This window comes from Penicillium crustosum, assembly GCF_028827405.1.
Source record: "Penicillium crustosum strain IBT 35664 chromosome Unknown utg000004l_segment0_segment0, whole genome shotgun sequence".
In the NCBI taxonomy this organism is placed as follows: domain Eukaryota; kingdom Fungi; phylum Ascomycota; class Eurotiomycetes; order Eurotiales; family Aspergillaceae; genus Penicillium; species Penicillium crustosum.
The window spans coordinates 3787208-3808710 of NW_026623125.1; the positions used below are offsets into that span (position 1 = coordinate 3787208).

The 21503-nt window shown below is 48.7% G+C and overlaps 9 protein-coding genes across 9 annotated transcripts; 5 read left to right on the plus strand and 4 right to left on the minus strand.

Moving 5' to 3' along the window:
• Nucleotides 1–1083: 1083 nt before the first annotated feature.
• Nucleotides 1084–3230, minus strand: N7487_010475 (putative bifunctional fatty acid transporter/acyl-CoA synthetase (FAT1); the record flags this gene model as incomplete). The annotated part of the gene is made up of 6 exons (XM_056878205.1): nt 1084–1255; nt 1315–1458; nt 1524–2206; nt 2317–2669; nt 2726–2881; nt 2945–3230. 6 exons carry the CDS (start codon nt 3228–3230, stop codon nt 1084–1086), a joined length of 1794 nt encoding a protein of 597 aa, XP_056726785.1.
• Nucleotides 3231–3999: 769 nt separating this feature from the next.
• N7487_010476 (putative peroxisomal 3-ketoacyl-coA thiolase (Kat1)) lies at nt 4000–5542 on the plus strand (the record flags this gene model as incomplete). The annotated part of the gene is made up of 6 exons (XM_056878206.1): nt 4000–4098; nt 4157–4252; nt 4312–5160; nt 5218–5282; nt 5333–5444; nt 5504–5542. The coding sequence occupies 6 exons, from the start codon at nt 4000–4002 to the stop codon at nt 5540–5542; spliced, it is 1260 nt and encodes a 419-aa protein (XP_056726786.1).
• A 900-nt stretch (nt 5543–6442) lies between these two features.
• Nucleotides 6443–6885, minus strand: N7487_010477 (uncharacterized protein; the record flags this gene model as incomplete). Its single annotated transcript, XM_056878207.1, has 3 exons — nt 6443–6582; nt 6636–6696; nt 6766–6885. 3 exons carry the CDS (start codon nt 6883–6885, stop codon nt 6443–6445), a joined length of 321 nt encoding a protein of 106 aa, XP_056726787.1.
• A 2193-nt stretch (nt 6886–9078) lies between these two features.
• N7487_010478 (SDR family oxidoreductase) lies at nt 9079–10128 on the plus strand (the record flags this gene model as incomplete). The annotated part of the gene is made up of 1 exon (XM_056878208.1): nt 9079–10128. The coding sequence occupies one exon, from the start codon at nt 9079–9081 to the stop codon at nt 10126–10128; it is 1050 nt and encodes a 349-aa protein (XP_056726788.1).
• A 1304-nt stretch (nt 10129–11432) lies between these two features.
• bgt2 (GPI-anchored beta-1,3-endoglucanase EglC) lies at nt 11433–12938 on the minus strand (the record flags this gene model as incomplete). Its single annotated transcript, XM_056878209.1, has 1 exon — nt 11433–12938. The coding sequence occupies one exon, from the start codon at nt 12936–12938 to the stop codon at nt 11433–11435; it is 1506 nt and encodes a 501-aa protein (XP_056726789.1).
• Nucleotides 12939–14645: 1707 nt separating this feature from the next.
• N7487_010480 (uncharacterized protein) lies at nt 14646–16262 on the plus strand (the record flags this gene model as incomplete). The annotated part of the gene is made up of 1 exon (XM_056878210.1): nt 14646–16262. One exon carries the CDS (start codon nt 14646–14648, stop codon nt 16260–16262), a length of 1617 nt encoding a protein of 538 aa, XP_056726790.1.
• A 312-nt stretch (nt 16263–16574) lies between these two features.
• N7487_010481 (uncharacterized protein) lies at nt 16575–17170 on the plus strand (the record flags this gene model as incomplete). Its single annotated transcript, XM_056878211.1, has 3 exons — nt 16575–16715; nt 16785–16863; nt 16917–17170. The coding sequence occupies 3 exons, from the start codon at nt 16575–16577 to the stop codon at nt 17168–17170; spliced, it is 474 nt and encodes a 157-aa protein (XP_056726791.1).
• An 818-nt stretch (nt 17171–17988) lies between these two features.
• On the plus strand, nt 17989–19873 carry N7487_010482 (putative autophagy protein (Atg22); the record flags this gene model as incomplete). The annotated part of the gene is made up of 6 exons (XM_056878212.1): nt 17989–18134; nt 18188–18222; nt 18294–19049; nt 19114–19238; nt 19292–19453; nt 19511–19873. 6 exons carry the CDS (start codon nt 17989–17991, stop codon nt 19871–19873), a joined length of 1587 nt encoding a protein of 528 aa, XP_056726792.1.
• Nucleotides 19874–20276: 403 nt separating this feature from the next.
• N7487_010483 (KRR1 small subunit processome component) lies at nt 20277–21471 on the minus strand (the record flags this gene model as incomplete). Its single annotated transcript, XM_056878213.1, has 2 exons — nt 20277–21338; nt 21412–21471. 2 exons carry the CDS (start codon nt 21469–21471, stop codon nt 20277–20279), a joined length of 1122 nt encoding a protein of 373 aa, XP_056726793.1.
• Between the last annotated feature and the right edge of the window lie 32 nt (nt 21472–21503).

Below are 21503 nucleotides of genomic sequence, written 5' to 3' on the forward strand. Positions count from 1 at the left end.
AACTTCGTGTCGTGGTCAACCTCACCTGAACTACACTTCTCACAACGTCTTTTACGACGTTATTTTAACCTTTACCCCCAGAAATGCTCCCGACAACGATACATCAGATAACACGGTTAACAACCTAGTTATCGACACTACAGTCTCAGCTCCGGCCACCACCATCATTCTTACTACAGCCAATACCATAACCAGCCACCCTATGATACATTAGAACAAGGCTCTCGCCATTCAGGTTTAACACGGGTCTAACCATTTGTCAGGGGCTCGGCGCTGTGATTGTATTTTTGTGGGGGTTGTCACCTTTTAGTCTTATAACTTAGCTTCTTCAACTCTTCAATTTGATTTTGACATTCACCATGCATCTCGACATCCTCCACGTAGACTTGTATTGAAAAAGTGCCTTTCCTGATTTGAATATCTCTATTATGCAGTTGGGAAGCCGTTGTAGAAATAAGAGGGCATTACTTTTTTATAAACGATTTGGTATGTGAAGGCGATCTACGATCACTCCAGTGCTATAGAAGCCTGACCCCTCTTACATGTTATGCGCTACCAAACGAGACCGAAATGCATCCTAAGTGAATGTTCGGAAATCTATATATGTTGTCTATCTTCTCTCTTTTTGACCATGTGTAGTTGAGGAGAAAAAGAAAAAAAGAAACAAGTGGGATTCCCAGCAGTACATCGCCAAGATGGCCATCAGACCGCGAACTTTGGTTCCAAGGGGATCGAACCCAGGCCTGTGTTTCGTTGAGAGCAACCTTGCAAGTTTGACATTGCTCTTGACTACTGCACTACCTGGGTTATTGCCTCTAGTAACTTTAACTTTATATATCCCCTGGCCCACTATTTCTACCATAGATTCATGAATGGTCTGGACCCACCTATTGGACCCACCTACTACAACCTTATCGGTGCAACTTCACACCTTGGAAGGTTGTTTACATTGACAGTGGGCGTTTATTGTCTCCCCTCTTAGGCTTCCAAGATGTGGGTTCTGATTATTCCGACACTCTGAATGTTTCTATACTAGCTACAGCATGACGCGCAAGTATCGGACGCACTATGACGAGTAAATACTCAGATTTTGGCTTTACCACTCTCAATCTCCGCCCAACTTTGTTCTTCCAACTTCTGATACTTTGTGCCGTCCAACCAATACAGAATGTCACCGCCACAGTCTTTGCGAGGGTTCCAGCCTTTCTTGGCTAGGTCACCTTTAGCTTGCTTAAAAGTGACACCCGTGGCAACTCTGTGGATCACAATTTCATTAGCGGCATGGTCAAATTATCCAATAAACAGAACGCTTACTTCTCAGTGAGTCTGACCAATCGAGGCAGAGCGTATGATGGAACACCCTTCTTCCTGAGCTTCTTGTACAAGGTCGACATCAATTCCGTCTCAGTTGCTGGTGATTCTAGCGTGATACCAGCGGCTCCAGCTTGGCCATCGTACCTAGTAAAGATCATCAGCAATGCGGTCTCACCGAATGAAAATATTAAGACAGCCACAATACATACCCGCCCAGCTTCACACCATATACCACAGCGTCATGTACACCCTCAATCCGGCAAATATGGTCCCGAATCTCTCCTGCGCTAACGTTCTCACCCTTCCAGCGGAAAGTGTCACCAACCCGATCTTGGAATCTCACCCATCCAGATTCATCTTGAACAACCAGATCGCCAGTCCGCTGGAACAAATCTCCCTTCTGAAATACATCACGCAGAAGCTTCTCTTCCGTCGCACCCTCATTACCCAGATACTCAATCAGCGTACCACGGTCCCGGACACGACCAATTGCCTCACCCTCCTGTCCAAGTGCAGCTCTTACACAGAACCCAGTGACAGGATCCCGATACGGCATCTCGGCATCAGTATCATACCTAACGATGAAAGTTTCGTCTTCCAAGAACCGGCGTATAGGTCCAGAAAATCCGACCTTACCAACACCCCAGGCTCCAACACCGTGGTTATCGAATTTGGCGACTCCCTCGGTTGAGCGGTAGAACTCGCGGATCTCAGGAACGTTGAATCTCTTGCGGAACTTCTCCCAGATTTCCCCGCGCAGCCCGTTCCCGCTTGCCACGATGCACTTGTGGTCTTGGTCGTAGGGGGATGCTGGGGTCGCGAGCAGGTACCGACATAACTCGCCGATGTACAGGATGCGGGTTGCGCCTGAGTCGTGCACCTCTTTCCAAAACTTTGAGGCGGAGAATTTTCGTCCTAGGCATAGTGTGCCTCCGTTGCCGACGGCGCCGCATAGGCCGACGAAGAAGGCTGTGCCGTGGAAGAGGGGGAGGGGGAGTATACGCGGAATGGGTGGTACTTTGAGGGATTGTTGAGGTCTGCTGAGAGTGGAGTGGATGTGATCAAGGTGAGCATATTGCGGATTGCGCATGCTTTGGGCCTTCCTGTTGTTCCTGATGTGTAGATTAAAACGCAGAGGTCTTTCGGGTTGCGCTTAGCTGCAGCAAGACCTGATGGGGAGAACTGCTGCAGGGTTTCCGAGGTGATGAGCTCGATTGTGCCTGTTTCGGTACTTTGGAATGACTCCATGTTCAATGTGAAGTGCGGTAGGTCGGTGCAGACATGCTGAGCCAGATCTGCGGTTGAGATGATTAATTTGGAGCTGGAAACGTTGAGGCAATGAATGAAAGTATCGTCTGTCGCGAGCGTCAGCGGTCTATTCTCGTGGACTGGAATTGAATGGTTCACAAACCTCGTAGGTTGGTGTTGATCATCGCTCCAACAGCGCCCAATTTTGACAGCGCATACACAGTCACGACCATCTCGGGAGAGTTGGTGGTGAAAACACCCACTGTATCACCGGGGTTGATATCACGGCTCTTCAAAAGAGCAGCCATTCTGTCGGCCACTGCAAACAGGTGCATCAGCAACCAAATACGAAAATTTCTCCCAACCGAGTGGCAACACTTACATTCCTTTAACTGGCTGTATGACCAGGCCTTCTGCTCAAACCAGAGCGCATCGGTAGCACCTCGTCCTTCAACCTCCACCGCCCGCTCGAGTATCTTGTAGATTGTTGTTGAGCCATCGAGCTCGGCGATGCGCTCGTTTAACCGCTTTTTCGCAGCCTTATCGCTGTGTATTGATTGCAAATCAGTGGAAATAGCAAGCTTCGCATTCAGATAAGCACCAGCCGCAACCGACAAGGCAGATGCCATGGCCACAGCAGGCGCACTGACGTTAGAGAAAATTTCCATTGCGACCGAGAAGGTTAAGGTCTTTCCAGTCAAGTGCTTCTTGTCAACCCAACCACAATAATTCAACGTGTTGACAAGATGAGTGATTCTTCTGCAACGACAAGAGTCCCGTGGAAATTCCGAAGCTTTCAGAAACCGGCATGACGACGGATATAAAGATCCCCAGGCCTCGGGGCCTCTGATGACGGAAGCCAGCCAGACTCGATCTGCCGTTCATAACAGGACCATTATCCCGGCCCTTTACATTGGCCGTAATTCGGAGTGGGGTCTACGGGAAATCCCCCATATTCCTCTCCCCGGGGAGGCTTAGCTGAGCTTTCCCCGGTTTTGGGTGTCAATGGCTATTCTAGGGTTTCAGAGCTTCTGGAGAGATGAGAGATTATGTTACCTGACAGTCAGACAGACATGCGAGTTCTCGACTTCTCTACGCCTTTCCTCAATATCCTCCAGATGTCCTTCCATGATCAAGCGTGCCAATATCCATGTGGGGCCATGAAACATCTTCGATACCACCAATTCACCAATCACAGCCATCTAACACAAGCCGAGGGAAGTGAAAAAAACGGTATCATACACCGTGTGACCACCGAAGTCCCGGCACTTCCAGTCGGCTCAAATTGTCGTCTCCCCAGGGGAGATGGTCCTCGGTGTGGAGAAGTTTGGAGAAGCCGCGGTTCTTTTTTAGCACATCTGAAAGAGATTCAAATATTAAAACCATCCTCCTTCTTTGTTTTTAGCTCATTTATATCATTCTTACTGACTCCCTACAATGTCTTCACCACAACAACGTCTAAGCTCCGTCGCCAACCAGCTGGCAGCTCCTGGCTCGGCCCGCCAAAAGATTCTGGCCAAGAACCCAGATGATGTTGTATGTCGCTAATTTTATAGCTATAATTTCGTCATGGCAATAATTAATCAATTGGCAGGTTATCACTTACCTGGCCCGCACACCGCTCACCAAGGCCCGCAAGGGTGGGTTGAAGGATACCACCGTGGATGACCTCCTCGTCTCACTGCTCACGGTACTTTTTCCCCCACGATTAATGGAGAAAAAAATCGCGGTAATTAATTCCCCAAACAGACCGTCCGCGAGAAGTCCAACCTGGACCCCAACCTTGTGGAGGATGTCTGCGTTGGTAACGTCCTCTGCCCCGGTTCGGCATATGTCGCCCGTTCCGCTGTGCTGGCAGCAGGCTTCCCAGTAACAGCAGCTGCCTCCATCGCCAACCGATTCTGCTCATCCGGTCTCCTGGCCATCCAAAACATCGCCAACCAAATCATCGCAGGATCCATCGATGTCGGAGTGGCTGTCGGAGCCGAGAGCATGAGCAAGAACGCCGACGGCGGCGCCCCCGAAATGTCCGAACGCATCCAAAATCACCCGATCGCATCCCAAAACTCTCAGCCCATGGGACAGACCTCAGAGAATGTAGCAAACCAGTTCAACATCTCACGCGAGCAGCACGACAGGTTCGCTGCCAACAGTTTCCAGAAGGCTGAGCGTGCCCAGAAGGCCGGCTGGCTCGAGGACGAGATTGTCCCCGTCAAGACTCAAATTAAGGACCCCAAGACCGGCGAGGTGAAAGATATCGTTGTTGACCGTGACGATGGAATCCGCTACGGTACTACCCCGGAGTCGCTCGGCAAGGTCCGCGCTGCCTTCCCCCAGTGGGCCCCTAGTGCTACTACCGGCGGTAACGCCAGTCAGATTACCGATGGTGCTGCTGCTTTGGTTCTCATGAAGCGCTCACGGGCCCAGGAGCTCGGTCAACCCATTGTTGCCAAGTTCTGTGGTGCTACCGTTTCTGGTCTGGAGCCCAGAATCATGGGTATTGGCCCATCCCTTGCCATCCCCAAGATTTTGAACAAGTTCAACTTGAGCAAGGATGATATTGATATTTTTGAGATTAACGAGGCCTTTGCCTCAATGGTAAGTCTATCAAGTATGCAATTATCTACTGTGCAAGTCTAATATATGCCATTATAGGGTGTGTACTGCGTCAACAAGCTGGGCTTGGATGAATCTAAGGTGAACCCTCGTGGTGGTGCTATGTAAGTGCTCTTGGACCTAGTTCGATTGATGCCATGCTGATGTTTCAAAGTGCTTTTGGTCACCCTCTCGGAGCCACTGGCGCTCGCCAGGCCGTCACTGCTCTGTCTGAGTTGCGTCGACAGGATAAGCGGGTCGCCGTGACCTCGATGTGTGTGGGCACTGTAAGTGACCTCTGACCATCATGACCAAATATTTGAGATTTGCTAATTGCTTTCAACAGGGCATGGGTATGGCCGGTATCTTTGTTTCTGAGCATTAAGCATTCAATAAATCATTTTATTGCCAGTAACTGTGTTGATATTGTACATATTATTCCATGGAGATGAACACCATTCTAAAATTTTGAACTATGCAGTGTGTTGGTATGATGAAATTCGAACCACATTTTGTCCTTTTCAACATGCCTGACTGATAGGAAAACAAATGAAAAAATGAAAAAAGAAAATAGAAGAGGGGGATCCCCAGCAGTACATCGCCAAGATGGCCATCAGACCGCGAACTATAGTTCCAAGGGGGATCGAACCTAGGCTTGTGCCTCGTTAAGATGCAAACCTTGCAAGTTTTTCATTGCTCTTAACCACCCACTGCACTACCCCGGGTTATTGCCAAGCATAACCTTAACTTTATATAAATCTCTATCACGTGAACATAAATCCGGACCCACTTCGTAGTACAGGTCTACGATTCATATACATCCATCGATGCATGCATCCATATGCCCAACAACCACAAATTTTGGTGAGGGGCACTCATAACTGGGGATTCTAAATCTACATAGGGAACTGGCAACTCTCCGGCACTACATTGCTCTACATTATTTAGAACTAATATCCAAATAGCAGATACAACCATCTCAACTCAACCCTTTGCAAGGCTCTTCATTGGCTTATAGTATGTACTGGGAAGTTTCCTGGCTGTTTATTCTTCTCTTCTGTTGCCAAGAGATGCCAAAGATAGGCTATCATTTACAATATAAGGAGAAACCTACAATAAACCAACCAGCTAGGCAAAGATTCTTAATATTATTCAAACCGACTCGGGGCGCCCTTATTGAATCGAGAAAAAAGAAATAGAAACTACCCTTAAACCCGGTCGTGCTTTAGCCTCAATGTCAGATTGAGAGTCTCAGAGGGAGACTCAGCAGCGGTGGTGATATTCTTTAGACGAATAGCGAAGGCTGTTGGAAGCTAGGGGCCTGGTCCCTATCATTCTTGGTCTCGGATTGGCCTTTGGTCGGGCAGTTGTCAATACCGGAAGAGGAAGCGGTGGCAGCAGGGGTGGTGGCGGCAGCAGCGGCAGCTGAATATGTTAGCTACGATCAGTTCTTCTCTGACTTTCCCGGCAAAACATACGTCTCATGTGCTTTTTGAGGCACCTCTTGGCCTTTGTCACATCCCCTTTGGGAAGCTCGGGCTATACGGCTCAAGTGTTAGTATAATCTAAGAGATATGTGACTGCCGAAGTAAGGTATATTAGACTCACGACTTCCGTGCGAAGTGTGAGGCCTGCGACCGACGCTGCGTGCGCCGTGTCGGTCACTCCTTGGTGGGTGCCACTTCGTCGTTTAGCAATCGACTCCTCGGCAGGTTGGTTTGATGCCATGGTGGGTAAGTTGGTGATGATAGAAGAGAGTAGAGAGCGCTGTGGATTGATGGGGTGGCAGTACTTAAACATTTTAGCCACAATCGGCCTTTTTCTGGCTTTCCTAGAAGAACATTCGTCTCGTGCGCTTGTCGTAACCCCTCTTAGCCTGAAGGCTATGTGTTGGCCCCTTCTTCTCACTCACTCCTATTGGGGGGATCCGGCTGTAAAACTTCAATGTTAGTATAATCTAAAAGATGTGTGACTGCGAAGTGAGGCATATTGGACTCACAGTTGGAAAGTCCGTATGACGCAACTTCCTCGCAAAATTTGTGGCCTGTGACCGACACTGTCTCCGTCGTGGTCGTGCCTTTTTTTGTGGGCGCTTCATTCGCGGCAATGGCTCCTCAAGTGAGTGTTGGGGTCACGCTTTCTTGGGAGATTAAGCTATAGGGTTCAAATGTTAGTATAAAATAAAAAGTATGTGACTATATAAGTAAGGTATGTTGGACTCACGACTGGCAACCCTGTACGGCGCAACTTCCTTGCAAAGTGGAATGCCTGCGACCGACGCTGCTTGTGCCGTGGTCGTGGCTTTTTAATGTGCCATTCATTGGAAGTAATGGGCTCTTCAACTAAGGTTTCACCACTGGGGATCCATGCCTTGTATATGTCCCTAGAACCGCAGCAATGGCGATAAGCTGTGGCTTAGACTAGCCAATAACAGAAGAGAAGGTGTAGGTTGTGCGAGAGAAGAGGAAGAGAAGGAAGCAAGGCTATAGCAGTTAAACGAGAGCTGCAGGTGGGGTTTCCGTCATGAGAAGCAAGCGAACGAGAACAGGTGTTGCTCTCATGAGAGACAGTCTGAAGAGAGCCAGGCATGCGAGAACAAGAATCGGCGACAATGGCCGTTGCACAAGACTAACCTTGTTCAGTGAAGGCGTTACCCCGCTTGCCATTTCGAAGACACGCAAGGATGGCGTTGCACATATCATCAATTTCGTATCCCAGGAAATAGGGCGTGATGTTAGGAGCTCGTCCATGACGTTTCCGTGCTACCAATAGCTCGATGTTGACGGGTATGTTGAACTCTTCGGGAAAGAATTGTCTATTTATCCATTAGAGTCGCGCCTTCCTCATGGGGTTGACAGGCACTTTCCTCTTTCTATTGAAGTTTCCCTGTCTGGGCATAGTGCCGATGTGCACCATCATTCCATGAATATGAAGCCTGAAGAACCAAGAGTAATGAAGTGAGAGATGGATGAGAGATGGGTGAGAGATGGATGAGCGACGAGAAGTGCTCAGTATAAATAGCCCTAGGTGAGCTTGCGGGATACCCTCCTATTATAGGATACCTACTAGGGTAGTAAAAGTCCGACACACGGAAACTTGGCCACCACTCCCTGGGGCCGGAATCCGCTAATACGATTACTTCGGTGTTCTTCGGAGAAATTGACTCAATCCAAGATTGCTCCGATGTATAACTTTTGGCATGAATTTCCCCGATAAAGGATACTGGACTCTATTAAAAAGACGAAGAGATACATATAATCTAATCTTTATGGGGTTTAAGACTAATGCTTGGTCGTGCTATTATAAAGTTGAATTATAAAGTCAAAGGTTGTATGTAGAAAAGTCTACGAAAGTCTACGAAAGTCTCTTATATAGAATGTAGTCGTATATATCTAAAAAGACATATAAAAAGCATTTAAAAAGATAGGTTAAGAGTCATTTAAAATGAATACAACAAGGCCGTATAAACAGCTGATCGCAATTCTTGCCTTGTATATGCGTCCAGCGATGAAGTGGTGAGGTAATATACAATGAGAAAGTTATGAACTGTACGCACAGGCCAAGAAAAACCTTGCCAAGAGAATGCTGACAGCAGACACCCGGCGTTAAGATCGGCTAAGTTGAGCTTAATTGAAGGAAGAAGATTTACCCACTTTGACTAGAATGGCTGAAATTATCCTAAATTTACATGATGTTGAAGGTTGTGAAGAGTGCGCGGGGATAAACTCCGGGGTTAAAGAGAATCTTCACACGGCTGACTATCGGCTTTAAACTACATGCGTTCATAGATATAATCTCCGGGTGGCAAACCCCCCACTTGCTCGTATAGATACGACCTGCCTACTTAAATACTAACCTGAATTCTGCTCATATTTTTATTGGCACATAATTTGCTATCATCATATACAAGTCTCCCTCGAAATGTCGCAAAAGCAAGACCAAGTTATCCTGATCACTGGCGCCTCTGGCTTCATTGCCACCCATATTGTGAAGGATTTCCTTAGTGCTGGCTATCATGTTCGCGGAACCGTCCGTTCATCCGCCACGGCCGAGCTGGTGCGCCAAAGCTTCTCTCAATTTACATCTCAATTGAGTCTCGTGATCGTGGAAGATATGGGCAAGCCTGGAGCATTTGATGAGGCGGTTCAAGGTGTTCATGGTGTGATTCACACCGCAACCCCATTCCAAATCTTCAATATCGAGGACAATGAGCGCGATCTGCTCCGGCCAGCCATTGACGGAACCACCAATATCCTCAACTCCGTGCTCAACCACGCCCCTGAAGTCAAGCGCGTTGTTATCACTTCTTCTTTCGCCGCCATGGCAGACTACAGTAAGGGCTCATGGCCAGGTCACGTTTACTCCGAAGCCGACTGGAATATGACACCATACGAAGTCGCAGCTGCTAAGGGCGCTCCGGGTGGTCTGGCATACTCTACTGCCAAGGCATTGGCTGAACGTGCTGCCTGGGATTTTGTCAAAACCAACAAGCCCAATTTCGATATCGCAACAATCATGCCTCCCATGGTGTACGGCCCTAACATCAATGCCACTGCCAGCCTAGCCAAGCTGAATACCTCTTCTTCTGATATCTACCGTCTGATTTCACCTCGAACCAAATCCTCCGATGAGGTCCCTCAAAACATGTTCTGGTCATTTGTGGATGTCCGTGACGTTTCAAAGGCCCATCTTCGTGCCTATGAGGTTCCTGAGGCCGGTGGCGAACGCTTTTTCCTTTGCACCGGCAACTTTACCTATCAACAGTTTGTTGACGCTTTGCGTGAGAAGATCCCTGAAATTCGTGACCGCGTGCCTGTTGGAAATCCGGGCACTGGAGCTGTCCCTGAGACAGTGTACACCATCGACAACTCGAAATCACAGAAGATTCTGGGAATTCAGTACCACGCGCTTGAGGATACCGTTGTTGATGCTGCACGTTCTCTTTTGGAGCTAGAGAGGAAATCTGCCTAGGTGATCGGAGCGGACCTTACTTCCTACCTAGTGTTTGATCTCTCTCTCTCTCTCTCTCTCTCTCTCGCATAGTTAGCCAGCTCAATGAAACCAATGGTTTTCCTTTCCTTACAAAAATGCACAATTAAGCCATGTTAAACCAATTGATTTCAGGGCCAGGCTTTGTTTTGGAATGCTTGCTCCGTAAAAGTGGCCAAGAACTATCCATGGCGCCTTACAATAACCAGTGGAATCTAAGAATACAGTATGGCTCGCATGTCTAATAATAGGTGCAAATAAACCCGTAGTGAGTTCCACTCTTTGTTTTCACAGGTAACAAATACTTCTTACTCAGATATAAAAACTTCTCATTTCCCTCCTACAAACTTCCTCCATTTCTACCTGGAACTCCACCATTATGTATATAGTAAAGTCTATCCTTCTCAGCCAACCTGGCAGTTGCGGTACCTCATTTCTGGTACCACCAAGCCATACCAATCTTCGTTTTTTTCACGCCTGTGATGTCGTTTCTGATGGGGAATCCAGGCCCTCTTCACCCTTTATTTGATGCGTTGGAGCGTCATTAGCTCCAGTTGGAATAGACGCAAGCCTCACCAAGCTGCTGGAAAGGACTCCATTGGATACCCGAATCTCCATACTCCGGTTTTTTATCTTCCGTGTTTATACACCTTCGCCTAGAAAGCGAGATACACTCGGGTAGCAGTGAGGTGTCAAAATGTGAGTACCCCCTTGTACCTTTATAGCAGGCCATCTGGATTCTAAGTCTCTAGTTCTATAGTAGCGGAAGACCGCATATCTAACACAACCTGCATGTATTCTACCTGGCCTTGCCACTCAACTTATGGGCGCCAAGGGACAAGGTGGTACGGCTGGACTGGATGTTGCAGATTTGTGAAGTGGGGATAAGAAGCAGTGAATAGCTGTGATGTGCCAAGCGATTGATCACATTGCCCTGGATCAGGACGCTGGTGATCGGCGTGACAGCGGTTTAAAAGGATTTACTACTTCTTATCGCATGGCGGGTGTCGTGAGTGAGAAGCTAGTCACTAAGCGAATGAAACAAAGACTACTCAAGACCCAAAGATATTGCGACTTAAGACTTGTAATTATTACTTTTCATATAATGTATAAGGAAACCGTGTGATAACTCATATAAGTATAATTTTTAACAGTGGTAAAAGTAAGTAAACAAAAGTAAGAAAATATTACACAAAAACCAGCCGATCACCGACCATCAAACGATAGACCAATGAGTGAGTATCATCCAACCAATCACTCCAAATCGCCCAGGGAAAATGACATGCTTAGAAAGTGAAAGCAAGGGCGAGAGCAACTACCAGGGCACCGGCAGCAGAGCCAGCGACACGGGTGGCAGAGCTGGAGGAAAGGGTGGAGGAGGGAGAGGCAGAGTCGGAGGAAGAAGAGCCGGAGCCGGAACCGGAGCCAGAGGCGGAAGATCCGGAGCCCTTGCTGCCAGAAGTGGCGGTAGCGGAGGATCCAGAGGCAGTGCTAGAGGCAAATCCGGAAGCGGAGGCGGAGGCAGAAGCGCTCTTAGACTTGGGCTTGGTGGAGGGGCGGACACCGGGGGTCACAGATGGGGAGGAAGCACCGGCGGAGGAGGAACCAGAGGCACCGGAGGCACCAGAGCCGGAGCCGGAGACACCAGAGCCAGAGCCGGAGCTGGAGCCAGAGCCGGAAGAAGAAGAGCCAGAGCTGGAGCCGGAGCTGGAGCTGGAACCGGAGGCATCAGAGCCGGAGGCAGAGCCGGAGGCAGAGCCAGTAGCGGAGGCAGAAGCGCCGGTAGCGACACCAGACTTCTCGGCGAAACCGGCACCAGAGGTGCTGGACGAAGAGGCGGCAGAGCTGGAAGATGTGGAGGCCTTGCAGCTCAGGTCATACAGAGGGGTGGTGTCGGTGGAGGAACCAGTGACACCGAAGCTGGGGGCGGTAGTACCGGCATCCTCGAGGATGTACCACCAGGTGTTGGTGACGCCCAACAGAGGGCAGGCAACTTCGTCCCAGTACTGCTTGGCGTTGGCGACGTTGGCGACAGCCAGGTTCTCGGTGGCGCCGGTAGTAGGCCAGCCAGTCTCGGTGATCCAAACCTCCTTACCGCCAGCGACAGCCTTGGTATTCGCAACGCCCTTGTTGAAGAGGGCCTTGGCGTCATCGATGGAGTTGGGGTCGGTGTTCTCGTAGTAGGGGTATCCATCGAAACCGAGCCAATCGACGGCCTCAATGACGGCAGAGTTGGAGCTGTTGGTCCACGAGTTCCAGGTGTCGACGTGGCCGATGGGGGCGCCGCTCAGGGAAGTACCGGAGATGGCGGAGCGGACCTGGTTGATGTAGTCGACAAGCTCGGTAGGCTCGACACCGAGACCGGCGTTGGCCTTGACACCAGTGACGGAGTTACGGTAAAGATCCTCACTGCCGACGGAGATACCGACGACCAGGTCTGTGAAGGCATCGCCGTAGGTGGAGATGGCGGTTGTGAGGGCAGCAATCTCGTTGCTCATGTCACCACCGGAAGCCCAGAGACCAAGGAGAAGAGTGGTCTTCTCCTTGATAGCGGCGGGGATGGCCTCAATGGGGCCGTTGGTAGTACCACCCTGGATCATGGTGTACAGACGGGCACTGGTGAAGGCATTGTCGGTTCCAACGAGGTTCTTAGCAGTAGCAAACTCGGTCTCGAAGTCGGATTGGGTCTTGAGGCTGCCATCAACCTTGAGAGCACCGTAGTTGAAACCCTGAGAGACGGCCTCGGAGGTAGCGACGGCCATCGCGAGGGCAAGGAACTGAGCGGAACGCATTTTGAAAGTTTTCTTTTAACGAGTGTTGGTAGTCAATGAGAATGAGAATGAGATGGAAAAAAGGGAACCTGGAATAAAAGAGTGTAGCCAGGGAAAATATGAAAAGAAAAGATGAAGAATAAAGGTGAAAGTGAAAGTGAAAGTGGAAAATGCAAACGGAAGAGAAGTAACCCTCTAAAGTCTTCTAAAGAACAAAAGCAAGGTTGGTTCTAGCCATGAAAATTCAGTCTAGATTCCGCCACAGTGTAGTTTTGTGGATTCTGTGGGTCAGAACACGTTTGCTTGTCCACTTTAACCCTGTTTTAAACCCTCCGATTGGTTGAGCCGAAAATTGATTGATTCCAAAAATATGCATGAGCTGTGGGTCCTGGTGAATCCATGGATCCCAAGGCTGCATTCGATGATTTTGCCCGATCTCCCCGGATACTTCCATCCGGTTTGGGGAGTGAAGCGTTACCCCGACCATTCACATTTTGAACCTGAATAAAATTCACACCCTTTTCATTTGTTGCAATTAATATGTATTCAATATAGTGGGTCGGAGACAACCTTGGAGTACTCCGTAGGGAGTAAACCCTAAGCACTAGAGGAATATGACAGAGACACCCTGGTGGAGAATCGGTGTCATTGCATGACCGAGCTCATCTCAAGGGTTCCATTAGGGGTTTACTAATCTCCCCTATACAACACTGCCCTGCTGGTCTATTATTAACCAACCCCTTTTAAGCTCAACCCTTGATAGATCAATGATCGGCCGGTAGGGGGGCATCGTGACGTTGTAATCTACGGTGTACTCCGTACTCTGTGCCTTTGTCGAGTCTAGATGTCAAACAATGGCATTTAAATAGATTTGTGTAATTACGGAGTATCATTCCAGCACATTCACATGACTCCTTACTCTATATTATAATTATTTCATCCAATCACGCTAATAATTAATATGTATCGTAGTTCGGGCTGCCCTTGGCCAAGTCGACACTTACTGATCATACCTAGGGAGCAGTACTCTCAAGATAAATATATTATAGTGTTTTATGGTTTACGCACACACTTTTGTTTTTGTAGTCGGCATAGCTTAATGTCTTACCCGGTGATTTTGGTCTTATCGATCTTGTCGAACTTGGAGTGTATTGATTAGAGGTGGAACGCTGCTAATAGGAAAATATTTCATAGTGAATAGTTATGATTATCTTTCGTGGCTAACACTTATGATTAGAAAGTAGCATGGGTGTACGGAGTACTCCGTAGTAATTATTCTAAGTAGACGCATTTAATTTTCACATCACCTATTCCTTTGACCGTGTGGGTCGACTCCATCTACTCCGTAGATATATTATTTCCCATCTTAAATAGATGGGTTATATTCTTTTAGAAAAAGGGGCCTTAATGTCCATGTTTAATGTTTAGGTGCCCAACACAAGCCTTTTAGGCTTACCCCCCCCCTTCCCTCTGTCATATCACGCCCTCTGTCAAAACTCACATTATAGTCTCACATTGAATCGACTGACTGGTAGCCCAACACCAATTTGTAGGTCATCAACGTTTGTTATATAAAATAATTATTTCTCTCTATGTATTTTTCACTGTGCTATATTTAGCAACTTGTCCTATCTGCGATAACCAACTGGAAGGTGGGGTAATTAATTGTCCACAGATGGAACATCGAGATGTGTCCTTAGTTCCTGTTCCCTACATTAATCCGAAAGTATGACAATCACAAAGGAAAAGGTTCAAGACATCTTGAACAAAACTGCGCTCCGCTTTCGAGGCCCAGGAGGTGCCATCGCCGTCGTCAAAGATGGCGAGGTCATCGGCCAACGTGTATGGGGATTCGCAGACCTGGACCAACGAATCCCCATGACATCTCGAACGCAACTACCCATCTGTTCAATTACCAAACAGTTTGTGTGTGCACTATTGATTGACCTGGAGCGCAACCCAACCCAAACACTAGCTGCAAAGGGCGATGTCCGGAAACAGCTGTCAGATCATCTCACGGAAATACTAAGCCCGGAGCTCACACGTGATGGCGAACTGACACTTGATCGGCTATGCGACATGCAATCCGGTATGCGCGACTACTGGGCTATGACCACACTGTGGGGATCCAAGCCCGACGACGAGTTCCTGATAGCCAGAGACTGTGGCCCACTGCTTGCCCGAACCAAGTCATTCCATTTCCAGCCGGGAACGGAATATTCTTACTGCAATGTCAACTTCCATGTACTTGCCCGAGTGATTGAACGTGCTACGGGGGAGTCTCTTGACAAATTGCTCGAAGAGCGAATTCTCCGACCGGCTGGTATGAGCACGGCATTCCTTTGCCCGAACACTGCACACCACCCACCGCCATGTGTTGGGTATGAGGGTGACGAGCAGCACGGCTTCACAGCGGCTGTTAACAGAATGGAATGGTCTGGCGATGCTGGATTAGTGGCCTCACTCACTGATATGATAGCGTACGAGAAGTATCTCGATCGCTGCTACGCTGATCCGCAAAGCTGGTACCACACCGCTATTGTTGCCCCGAAATTCAAAGATGGCACCCCTGCGAGGTATCGTTATGGGCTAGGTCACACTGATATTGGGGGCGTGGACACGATCGGACATGGTGGAGCGTTGCGAGGGTATCGACTGCACCGGCGACACGCACCACGCGAGCGTTTGTCCGTTGTCGTTATGTTTAACAGTGACGTCGGCGCATTCAGTCCCAACATTGATATCTTCCGAGAGCTGTTGGAAGTACCCAAGCCTGTGGCAGCGTCCGTTCAAGCTGATGCGAGTTGGGTTGGCGCGTTTCTTGATCAAGATACCCAGCTGTCGATTGTCATCACCAAGGGCGCACGGGACGGAGAGGTGGCCATCAGCTATGACGGCGCCGCCGATACTATTAAGCTTAGCGCACCGAATCATGGGAAGTCCGATTCGGCGGTCGCGACGATCGATGGAGATTCCTTGAGTATTCATCGTGTCGGAGACAACCGTATACTCAGTGCTCGGCGTATTGTCCCGAAAGAATCAACCCTTAAAGGGACTGCATTCCAGGGCATCTATCACTGTGACGAGATTGAATCTACCTTCCATTGCATTGGTGAAGATGGTGTGCTATACGGTGCATTTGATGGATACCTGGGTCAAGGAAATGCAACTCCCATGAAATATCTCGGAGATGACGTCTGGGTCTTGACTTGTCCACGTGGTTTGGATGCACCAGCCCCGGGAGACTGGACCATTGTCTTTTCTCGTGATGAGAATGATGCAATTCAAGGGTTTACTATTGGTTGCTGGTTGGCCAGGAAGGTTGAGTTTGTGAAGAAAGCATGAGGGTTCTATTTTAGTACGTGGGTGAGTCAAATATAGTCAATCATATTCAATACCAGGAATTATATAACACTTTTGAAATCGTGGGTAGAATGTTCAATTATTCATTAGCGAGTAGCGAGTAGCTGCTGCAGCTTGTACTTCTCAGCTTGGAGTACTGGGGATCGATTGTGGCATATTGACTAGAAAGAGGAAAGTGCCTGGCAGTCCTAGGAAGGTGCGACCCAACTAGACTGAAGACAAAATGAACAGTTCTCGACAACGCGTCTTCCTCTTCTCTTTCTCTCCTCCCCCATCAACAACAAAGTTCCCATAATGGAATCTGAGCAACCTACCGAAGAATCCATTACTAAAAAGGAAGTGGTGCCCAACAAGGAGCGACCAACCCGGCGCAAGCAGCGTCGGTCCGGCCTGAAGAACTTCAGGCGCATGTTCCAGCGGACGGGAGAACCAATGGTGAGTTTAATATGTCTTACTTCTGCAGTCAGATATCGTTTAGATTATACTAACATTTGAGCCCTATAGCCCGAGGTCCCTGAAGGGGACAAGCCGAAGGCCAAGATTAGCCGGCAGGCAAAGAGGCGCCTGAACAAGCGCACGAGACGTATGTTTTGCCGGAAAAGTCAGAGAAGAACTGACAATAACTAACATATTTAGGTGCTGCTGCCGCCGCCGCCGCCGCCACTACCCCCGCTGCCACTATCACCACCGCTGCCGCCGCGCCCTCCCCTCCCACCCCTAACGACAAAAGCCGAGTCATGGCTAGATCTCCCCAATCCAAGAAGGATGGGGACAAGCCCCTCGACTTCAAGCAGCCCCTCGCCTTCCGCCCTAAGAACAGCACCGCGGTTGCGGAGTCTCCCTCCGAGACTCTGAGCCTCACATTGAGGCCAAAGAACGACCGTGCCTAAGGGCAATTCTTCTTCTTGTTTTTTTTACTATTCAAAATAATGGTGCCCCAAATATGTTAGATTATTGAATTTTGTTTGGTTAATATTGATAATCGTTGCCTAGCTGGTTGGTTGTAATTTTCCGCGTTGTAAATTATAGCCCGGTATAGTGCCAGAGAGTTAATTTCCTTTGCGGATTAAGGATCCCTAGTTATGAGTTCCCCAGATTGGCAATTATGACTCTTGAACATATGTATATGCAGTGATGGGCTTACATGAATCGCAGATTGTACGTTAAGGTGGTACTTTGAAGTGGATCCGGATCTATGTTCATATCCAGGAAGTCGAGTGTTCCGGGTCCTAAGCAACAGGTGGAAATGGGTCACATTATCATCTAGGGCCTGTCCACGGATTCTGCTGGTATCTCACGATTAATGAATTTCTGGCTATTGGCTGCCCAGATGCAAAGTGACCAATATTCTCACGACAGTTCGTAATCGTATTGCTTCGAGCCCTATCTTTGGCCTGAATAATAAGGTGTCTATTTCCTAAAGCCACCCACTTAGGAAAACCACACCAAATGCGGAAGCTGAGAACCTCGACGATGTGATAGGACGAGATAAAGTAGTCAAGCACTGACTAGACCCGACTCGATATAGTCCAGTCCGACCACATCCAGTTTATCGGGATCGGCACTTTCATTGCAATGCAACTGGTTCCTCTCACGCTGAAGGTTTGACACGCGGGGCTAGGCCTGCTGCTCATTTACCCTGTCCTACTCCATCGCATTTTTTTTCTTCTTCACTTTCTGGTTCTTCCATCTTTTCTCTTCCTCAGACATGGACCAGGATCAGCACAAAGACGATGTCCACTCCACTGTGGAGGTGGATGGTCTTCCTCCAAACAAGATCGACCAGCCAATTGCACCAGATCAATTCGACGAGAGATACCGCACCACCCGGATGGAAATCTGGGCATATTATGCGTGCGTGGATCGTTGAATTGGCCATGTGCACAGACTAAACACCACGAATGCAGCTATTACATTGGAAATAATGGCTTGTCTCTGTTCAGTGGGTCTATCCGCACTCTCAAAAGATCATAATTCGGGGAAGTGGAAGAAGCAGAAGCTGACCCGTTCTAGACTTCGCGCCAACTGCTTTCCAAAACTTGCTCTACCAAGCAGCCCCTTCCGATGGACTACTCGACTTCATAGGCAGACCACGCACGGTCAACAGCATCGTCCTCCTCTCAAACGGAATCTCCTTCGCGATCCAAGTCGTGGTATTCCTCATAATTGGCAGTTTCGCCGACTTCGGCTACTGGCGACCCAACATCTTGATTGGGCTGTCAATTATTGCCTACGCCATCGGCTTTGGCTGGTTAGGTGTCCATACCTCGGACAAATGGCATGTCGCAGTTGGTCTGTACATGGTCGGTTTGATCGCCTATCAGACTACACTCACTTTCTGGACTGCTGCGTTCCCGGGCTTGGCGCGCAATTCCCTCGAACTGAAGGAAAAGGCCGACGCATATGTCGCGGGGACGATCACTCGTGATGAATACGACTATGCGGATACCATGATGCGCAGCAAACTTGCCAACGTCGCTTTCTATGTCCAGTCTGTCGCGGAGATCTTTATTCTGGCGATTATTGTGGGAATTATGTTCGGATTGAAAGTCAATGATAGCGAGAGCAATAACAACTGGGGACTGAGTGTGCTGATCGCTTTCGTCTCCGGTGTGTGGTTGCTTGTCTCGATTCCGTGGTTTGTTCTTGAGAAACGCCGTCCTGGTCAAGACCCTGGGAAACGGTCTATTCTTGCTGCAGGCATTTGGCAACTGTGGTACGCTATGAAGCAGATCTGGCATTTAAAGCAGAGTCTGATCTATCTTATTGGTAAGACTTTGTGTTCTACTATGTCTCTCGTTTGGTCATTGGGTGCTAACGGTGCTGGCAATAGGTTATTTCTTACTTGGAGACTCTCTTAACACCACTGTGACTGTTATTGGAACTTTGCAGAATAGCATCGTTGCTTATAACACACTGGAACTGACATATCTGCTTATTGTTGGTATTGCTGCACAGGTGACCTTTAATTTCCCAAGCAAATTTGTTACAAACTGACACATCTGTCTTAGGCGGTTGGCATATACGCATTCTGGACAATCCAGCAACGCTTCAAGCTCGGAACCAAAACAATGTTCAACGCCATCGCTGTTGGTATCATCCTACTCGATGGCTGGGGCATGATCGGTATCTGGACCAATAAGTTTGGCTTCCACAATACATGGGAAGTCTGGGTATGTCAATCTCTCTCTGCCATATGAGTAATGATACCTAATATGTTCATTGCATAGGTCTACCAAGCGTTCTATGGCCTTTTCATCTGCCCCTGGTACAGCTACTCGCAGATCATGATCTCAGAAGTCACACCCCGCGGCCACGAGTTCCTATTCTTCAGTCTCTTCAGCATCATTGGCAAGACCTCGTCTTTTATTGGTCCCCTCGTCTCAAGTGCAATTATCGATGCCAGTCCGTCGGGCAATGCCTCGATGCCATTCTACTTCTTATTTGGGTTGAGTGTTGCCAGCTTTTTGATTCTGTTCTGGGGTGTTGATTTAAAGAAGAGCCAGGTAGAGCAGGAGATGTTCTTGTTGGATAAGTTGCGTCAATTGGATGCTAGTGCGTCGTCTTCTGATGAGACTTCTGCGGCGGTATAAACTACTATCTTCATATGTCATGGGTGGTTGACTCTTTCTGGTGTTTCTATCTAGAGACACTGCGGCTTAGGGAGATACTCTGATGCCTTTGGTAAGTGCATGTCGCGACAGCAATGGGAAATATGATATAAAGCGCGCCTCCACCGCATACGGCGGACGTTAATTAGATGAATGAAGAAATTTACTATCATTTCAAAAATAGTGTGTGTAGGGTAGAAGAAGAATAGATCATTTATTGGTATTGAACAATATTTTTTGTAAATGTACACACCAGCTTGGGGCGTACACGGGTTGCAACGTTGCAACGGAGAACCAGGAGACAAGACATTTAAACGCCAGACCTATGCACTGCCATAAGCGCCAATTCCGATACAAGATACCGATACCACAATTAAAGAGCAGATCATTCCCCATCGGAAGAAACTTCCTTGGACTTGCTCTTCTTCTTTTTCTTCTTCTCTTTGCGCTCGGCAGCCTCGTCGGCGTCGACATCCTCTTCGGCTTCGCGTTTCCGCTTGCTCTTTTCCTTCTTCTCCTTCTTTTCTTTCTTCTCCTTCTTCTCCTTCTTCTTCTGCTTCTCCTCGAGATCGGCGGGTGTCACCTCCTCGGGCGCAACAAAATCTTTCTCGCGCTCGCGCATCTTCTCGTCCCGCTTGAGGCGTTGTCGCTCGACAACCTCCTCCTTGTGAACGCGTTCCTTGGCCTCCTTTGACAGGAAGTACTCTCCAGACTCGATCTGCAGATCGACCTTGCTCTTCTCCGGCGCAGGGGGGAACGGTGTGTACGTCTTCTTCTCCTTGTCGGTAACCTTGAACGGCACATGGCGCTTGGACAGCGTACGCTTCTTGAAGTTAGGCAAAAACCGGTCCCAGGACTCTTCCGCCAGCGTCGGGTCCTTGGCGAGCTCGCGCTTGATCATCAACTCCTTGATGTGGTAGATCGGGTGGATGTTGGCCATGCAGTCGTCGATAATACGTCGCACCTCTTTGAGTCCCTTGAACGGACCCATCACGGCGACCGTGTTACCCTGAACCAGGATGTATGTGCTGGTGAGCAGCTCGAGCGCTTTGAGGGTTGAACCGTTCGGGCCGAGAATGCGCTGTCGTCGTTTCACGAATCGCTCTTTGTTCCGCACTTGGTTGCGGATCTTGATCACGTCGCATGCCACGCCGTCTTCGAGAATCTTCATGGCTTGTGTCACCGGTACGCTTCTTGCAAGCAGCTTGATCAGATCGCGGGATTTGATGATCGCTGCCGGGTCGTAGGTCTTCCGCGTTGTCTTCACTGTCATGCTACCCTCGACCAAATCCAGTGTGCAAGCGATGCCCTGCTTCTCCAGCGCTCTTGTAACCACCGGCCATGCTTCCTTCAAGTACTGTTCACGGTATTTGGGGAAGAGTGTCATGAAAGACGACTCCTCAGCAAAACTGCCTGCGGCATTGTGTTCCGGTTTGAATTCTTCGATCTGGTGCGAGGATTCGTCAGTAAGGTTTTTTCGCCAGTGAAAAAAAAGACATCAGGGGTGTGTATTGACTTACCTTCCACTTATCGATATCATCTGTATCCCAGGCCTTCTCCTTATTGTGTGTTGAAGGCATCTTGTTGGTGGTGACTTGAATCAAGAAAAAGA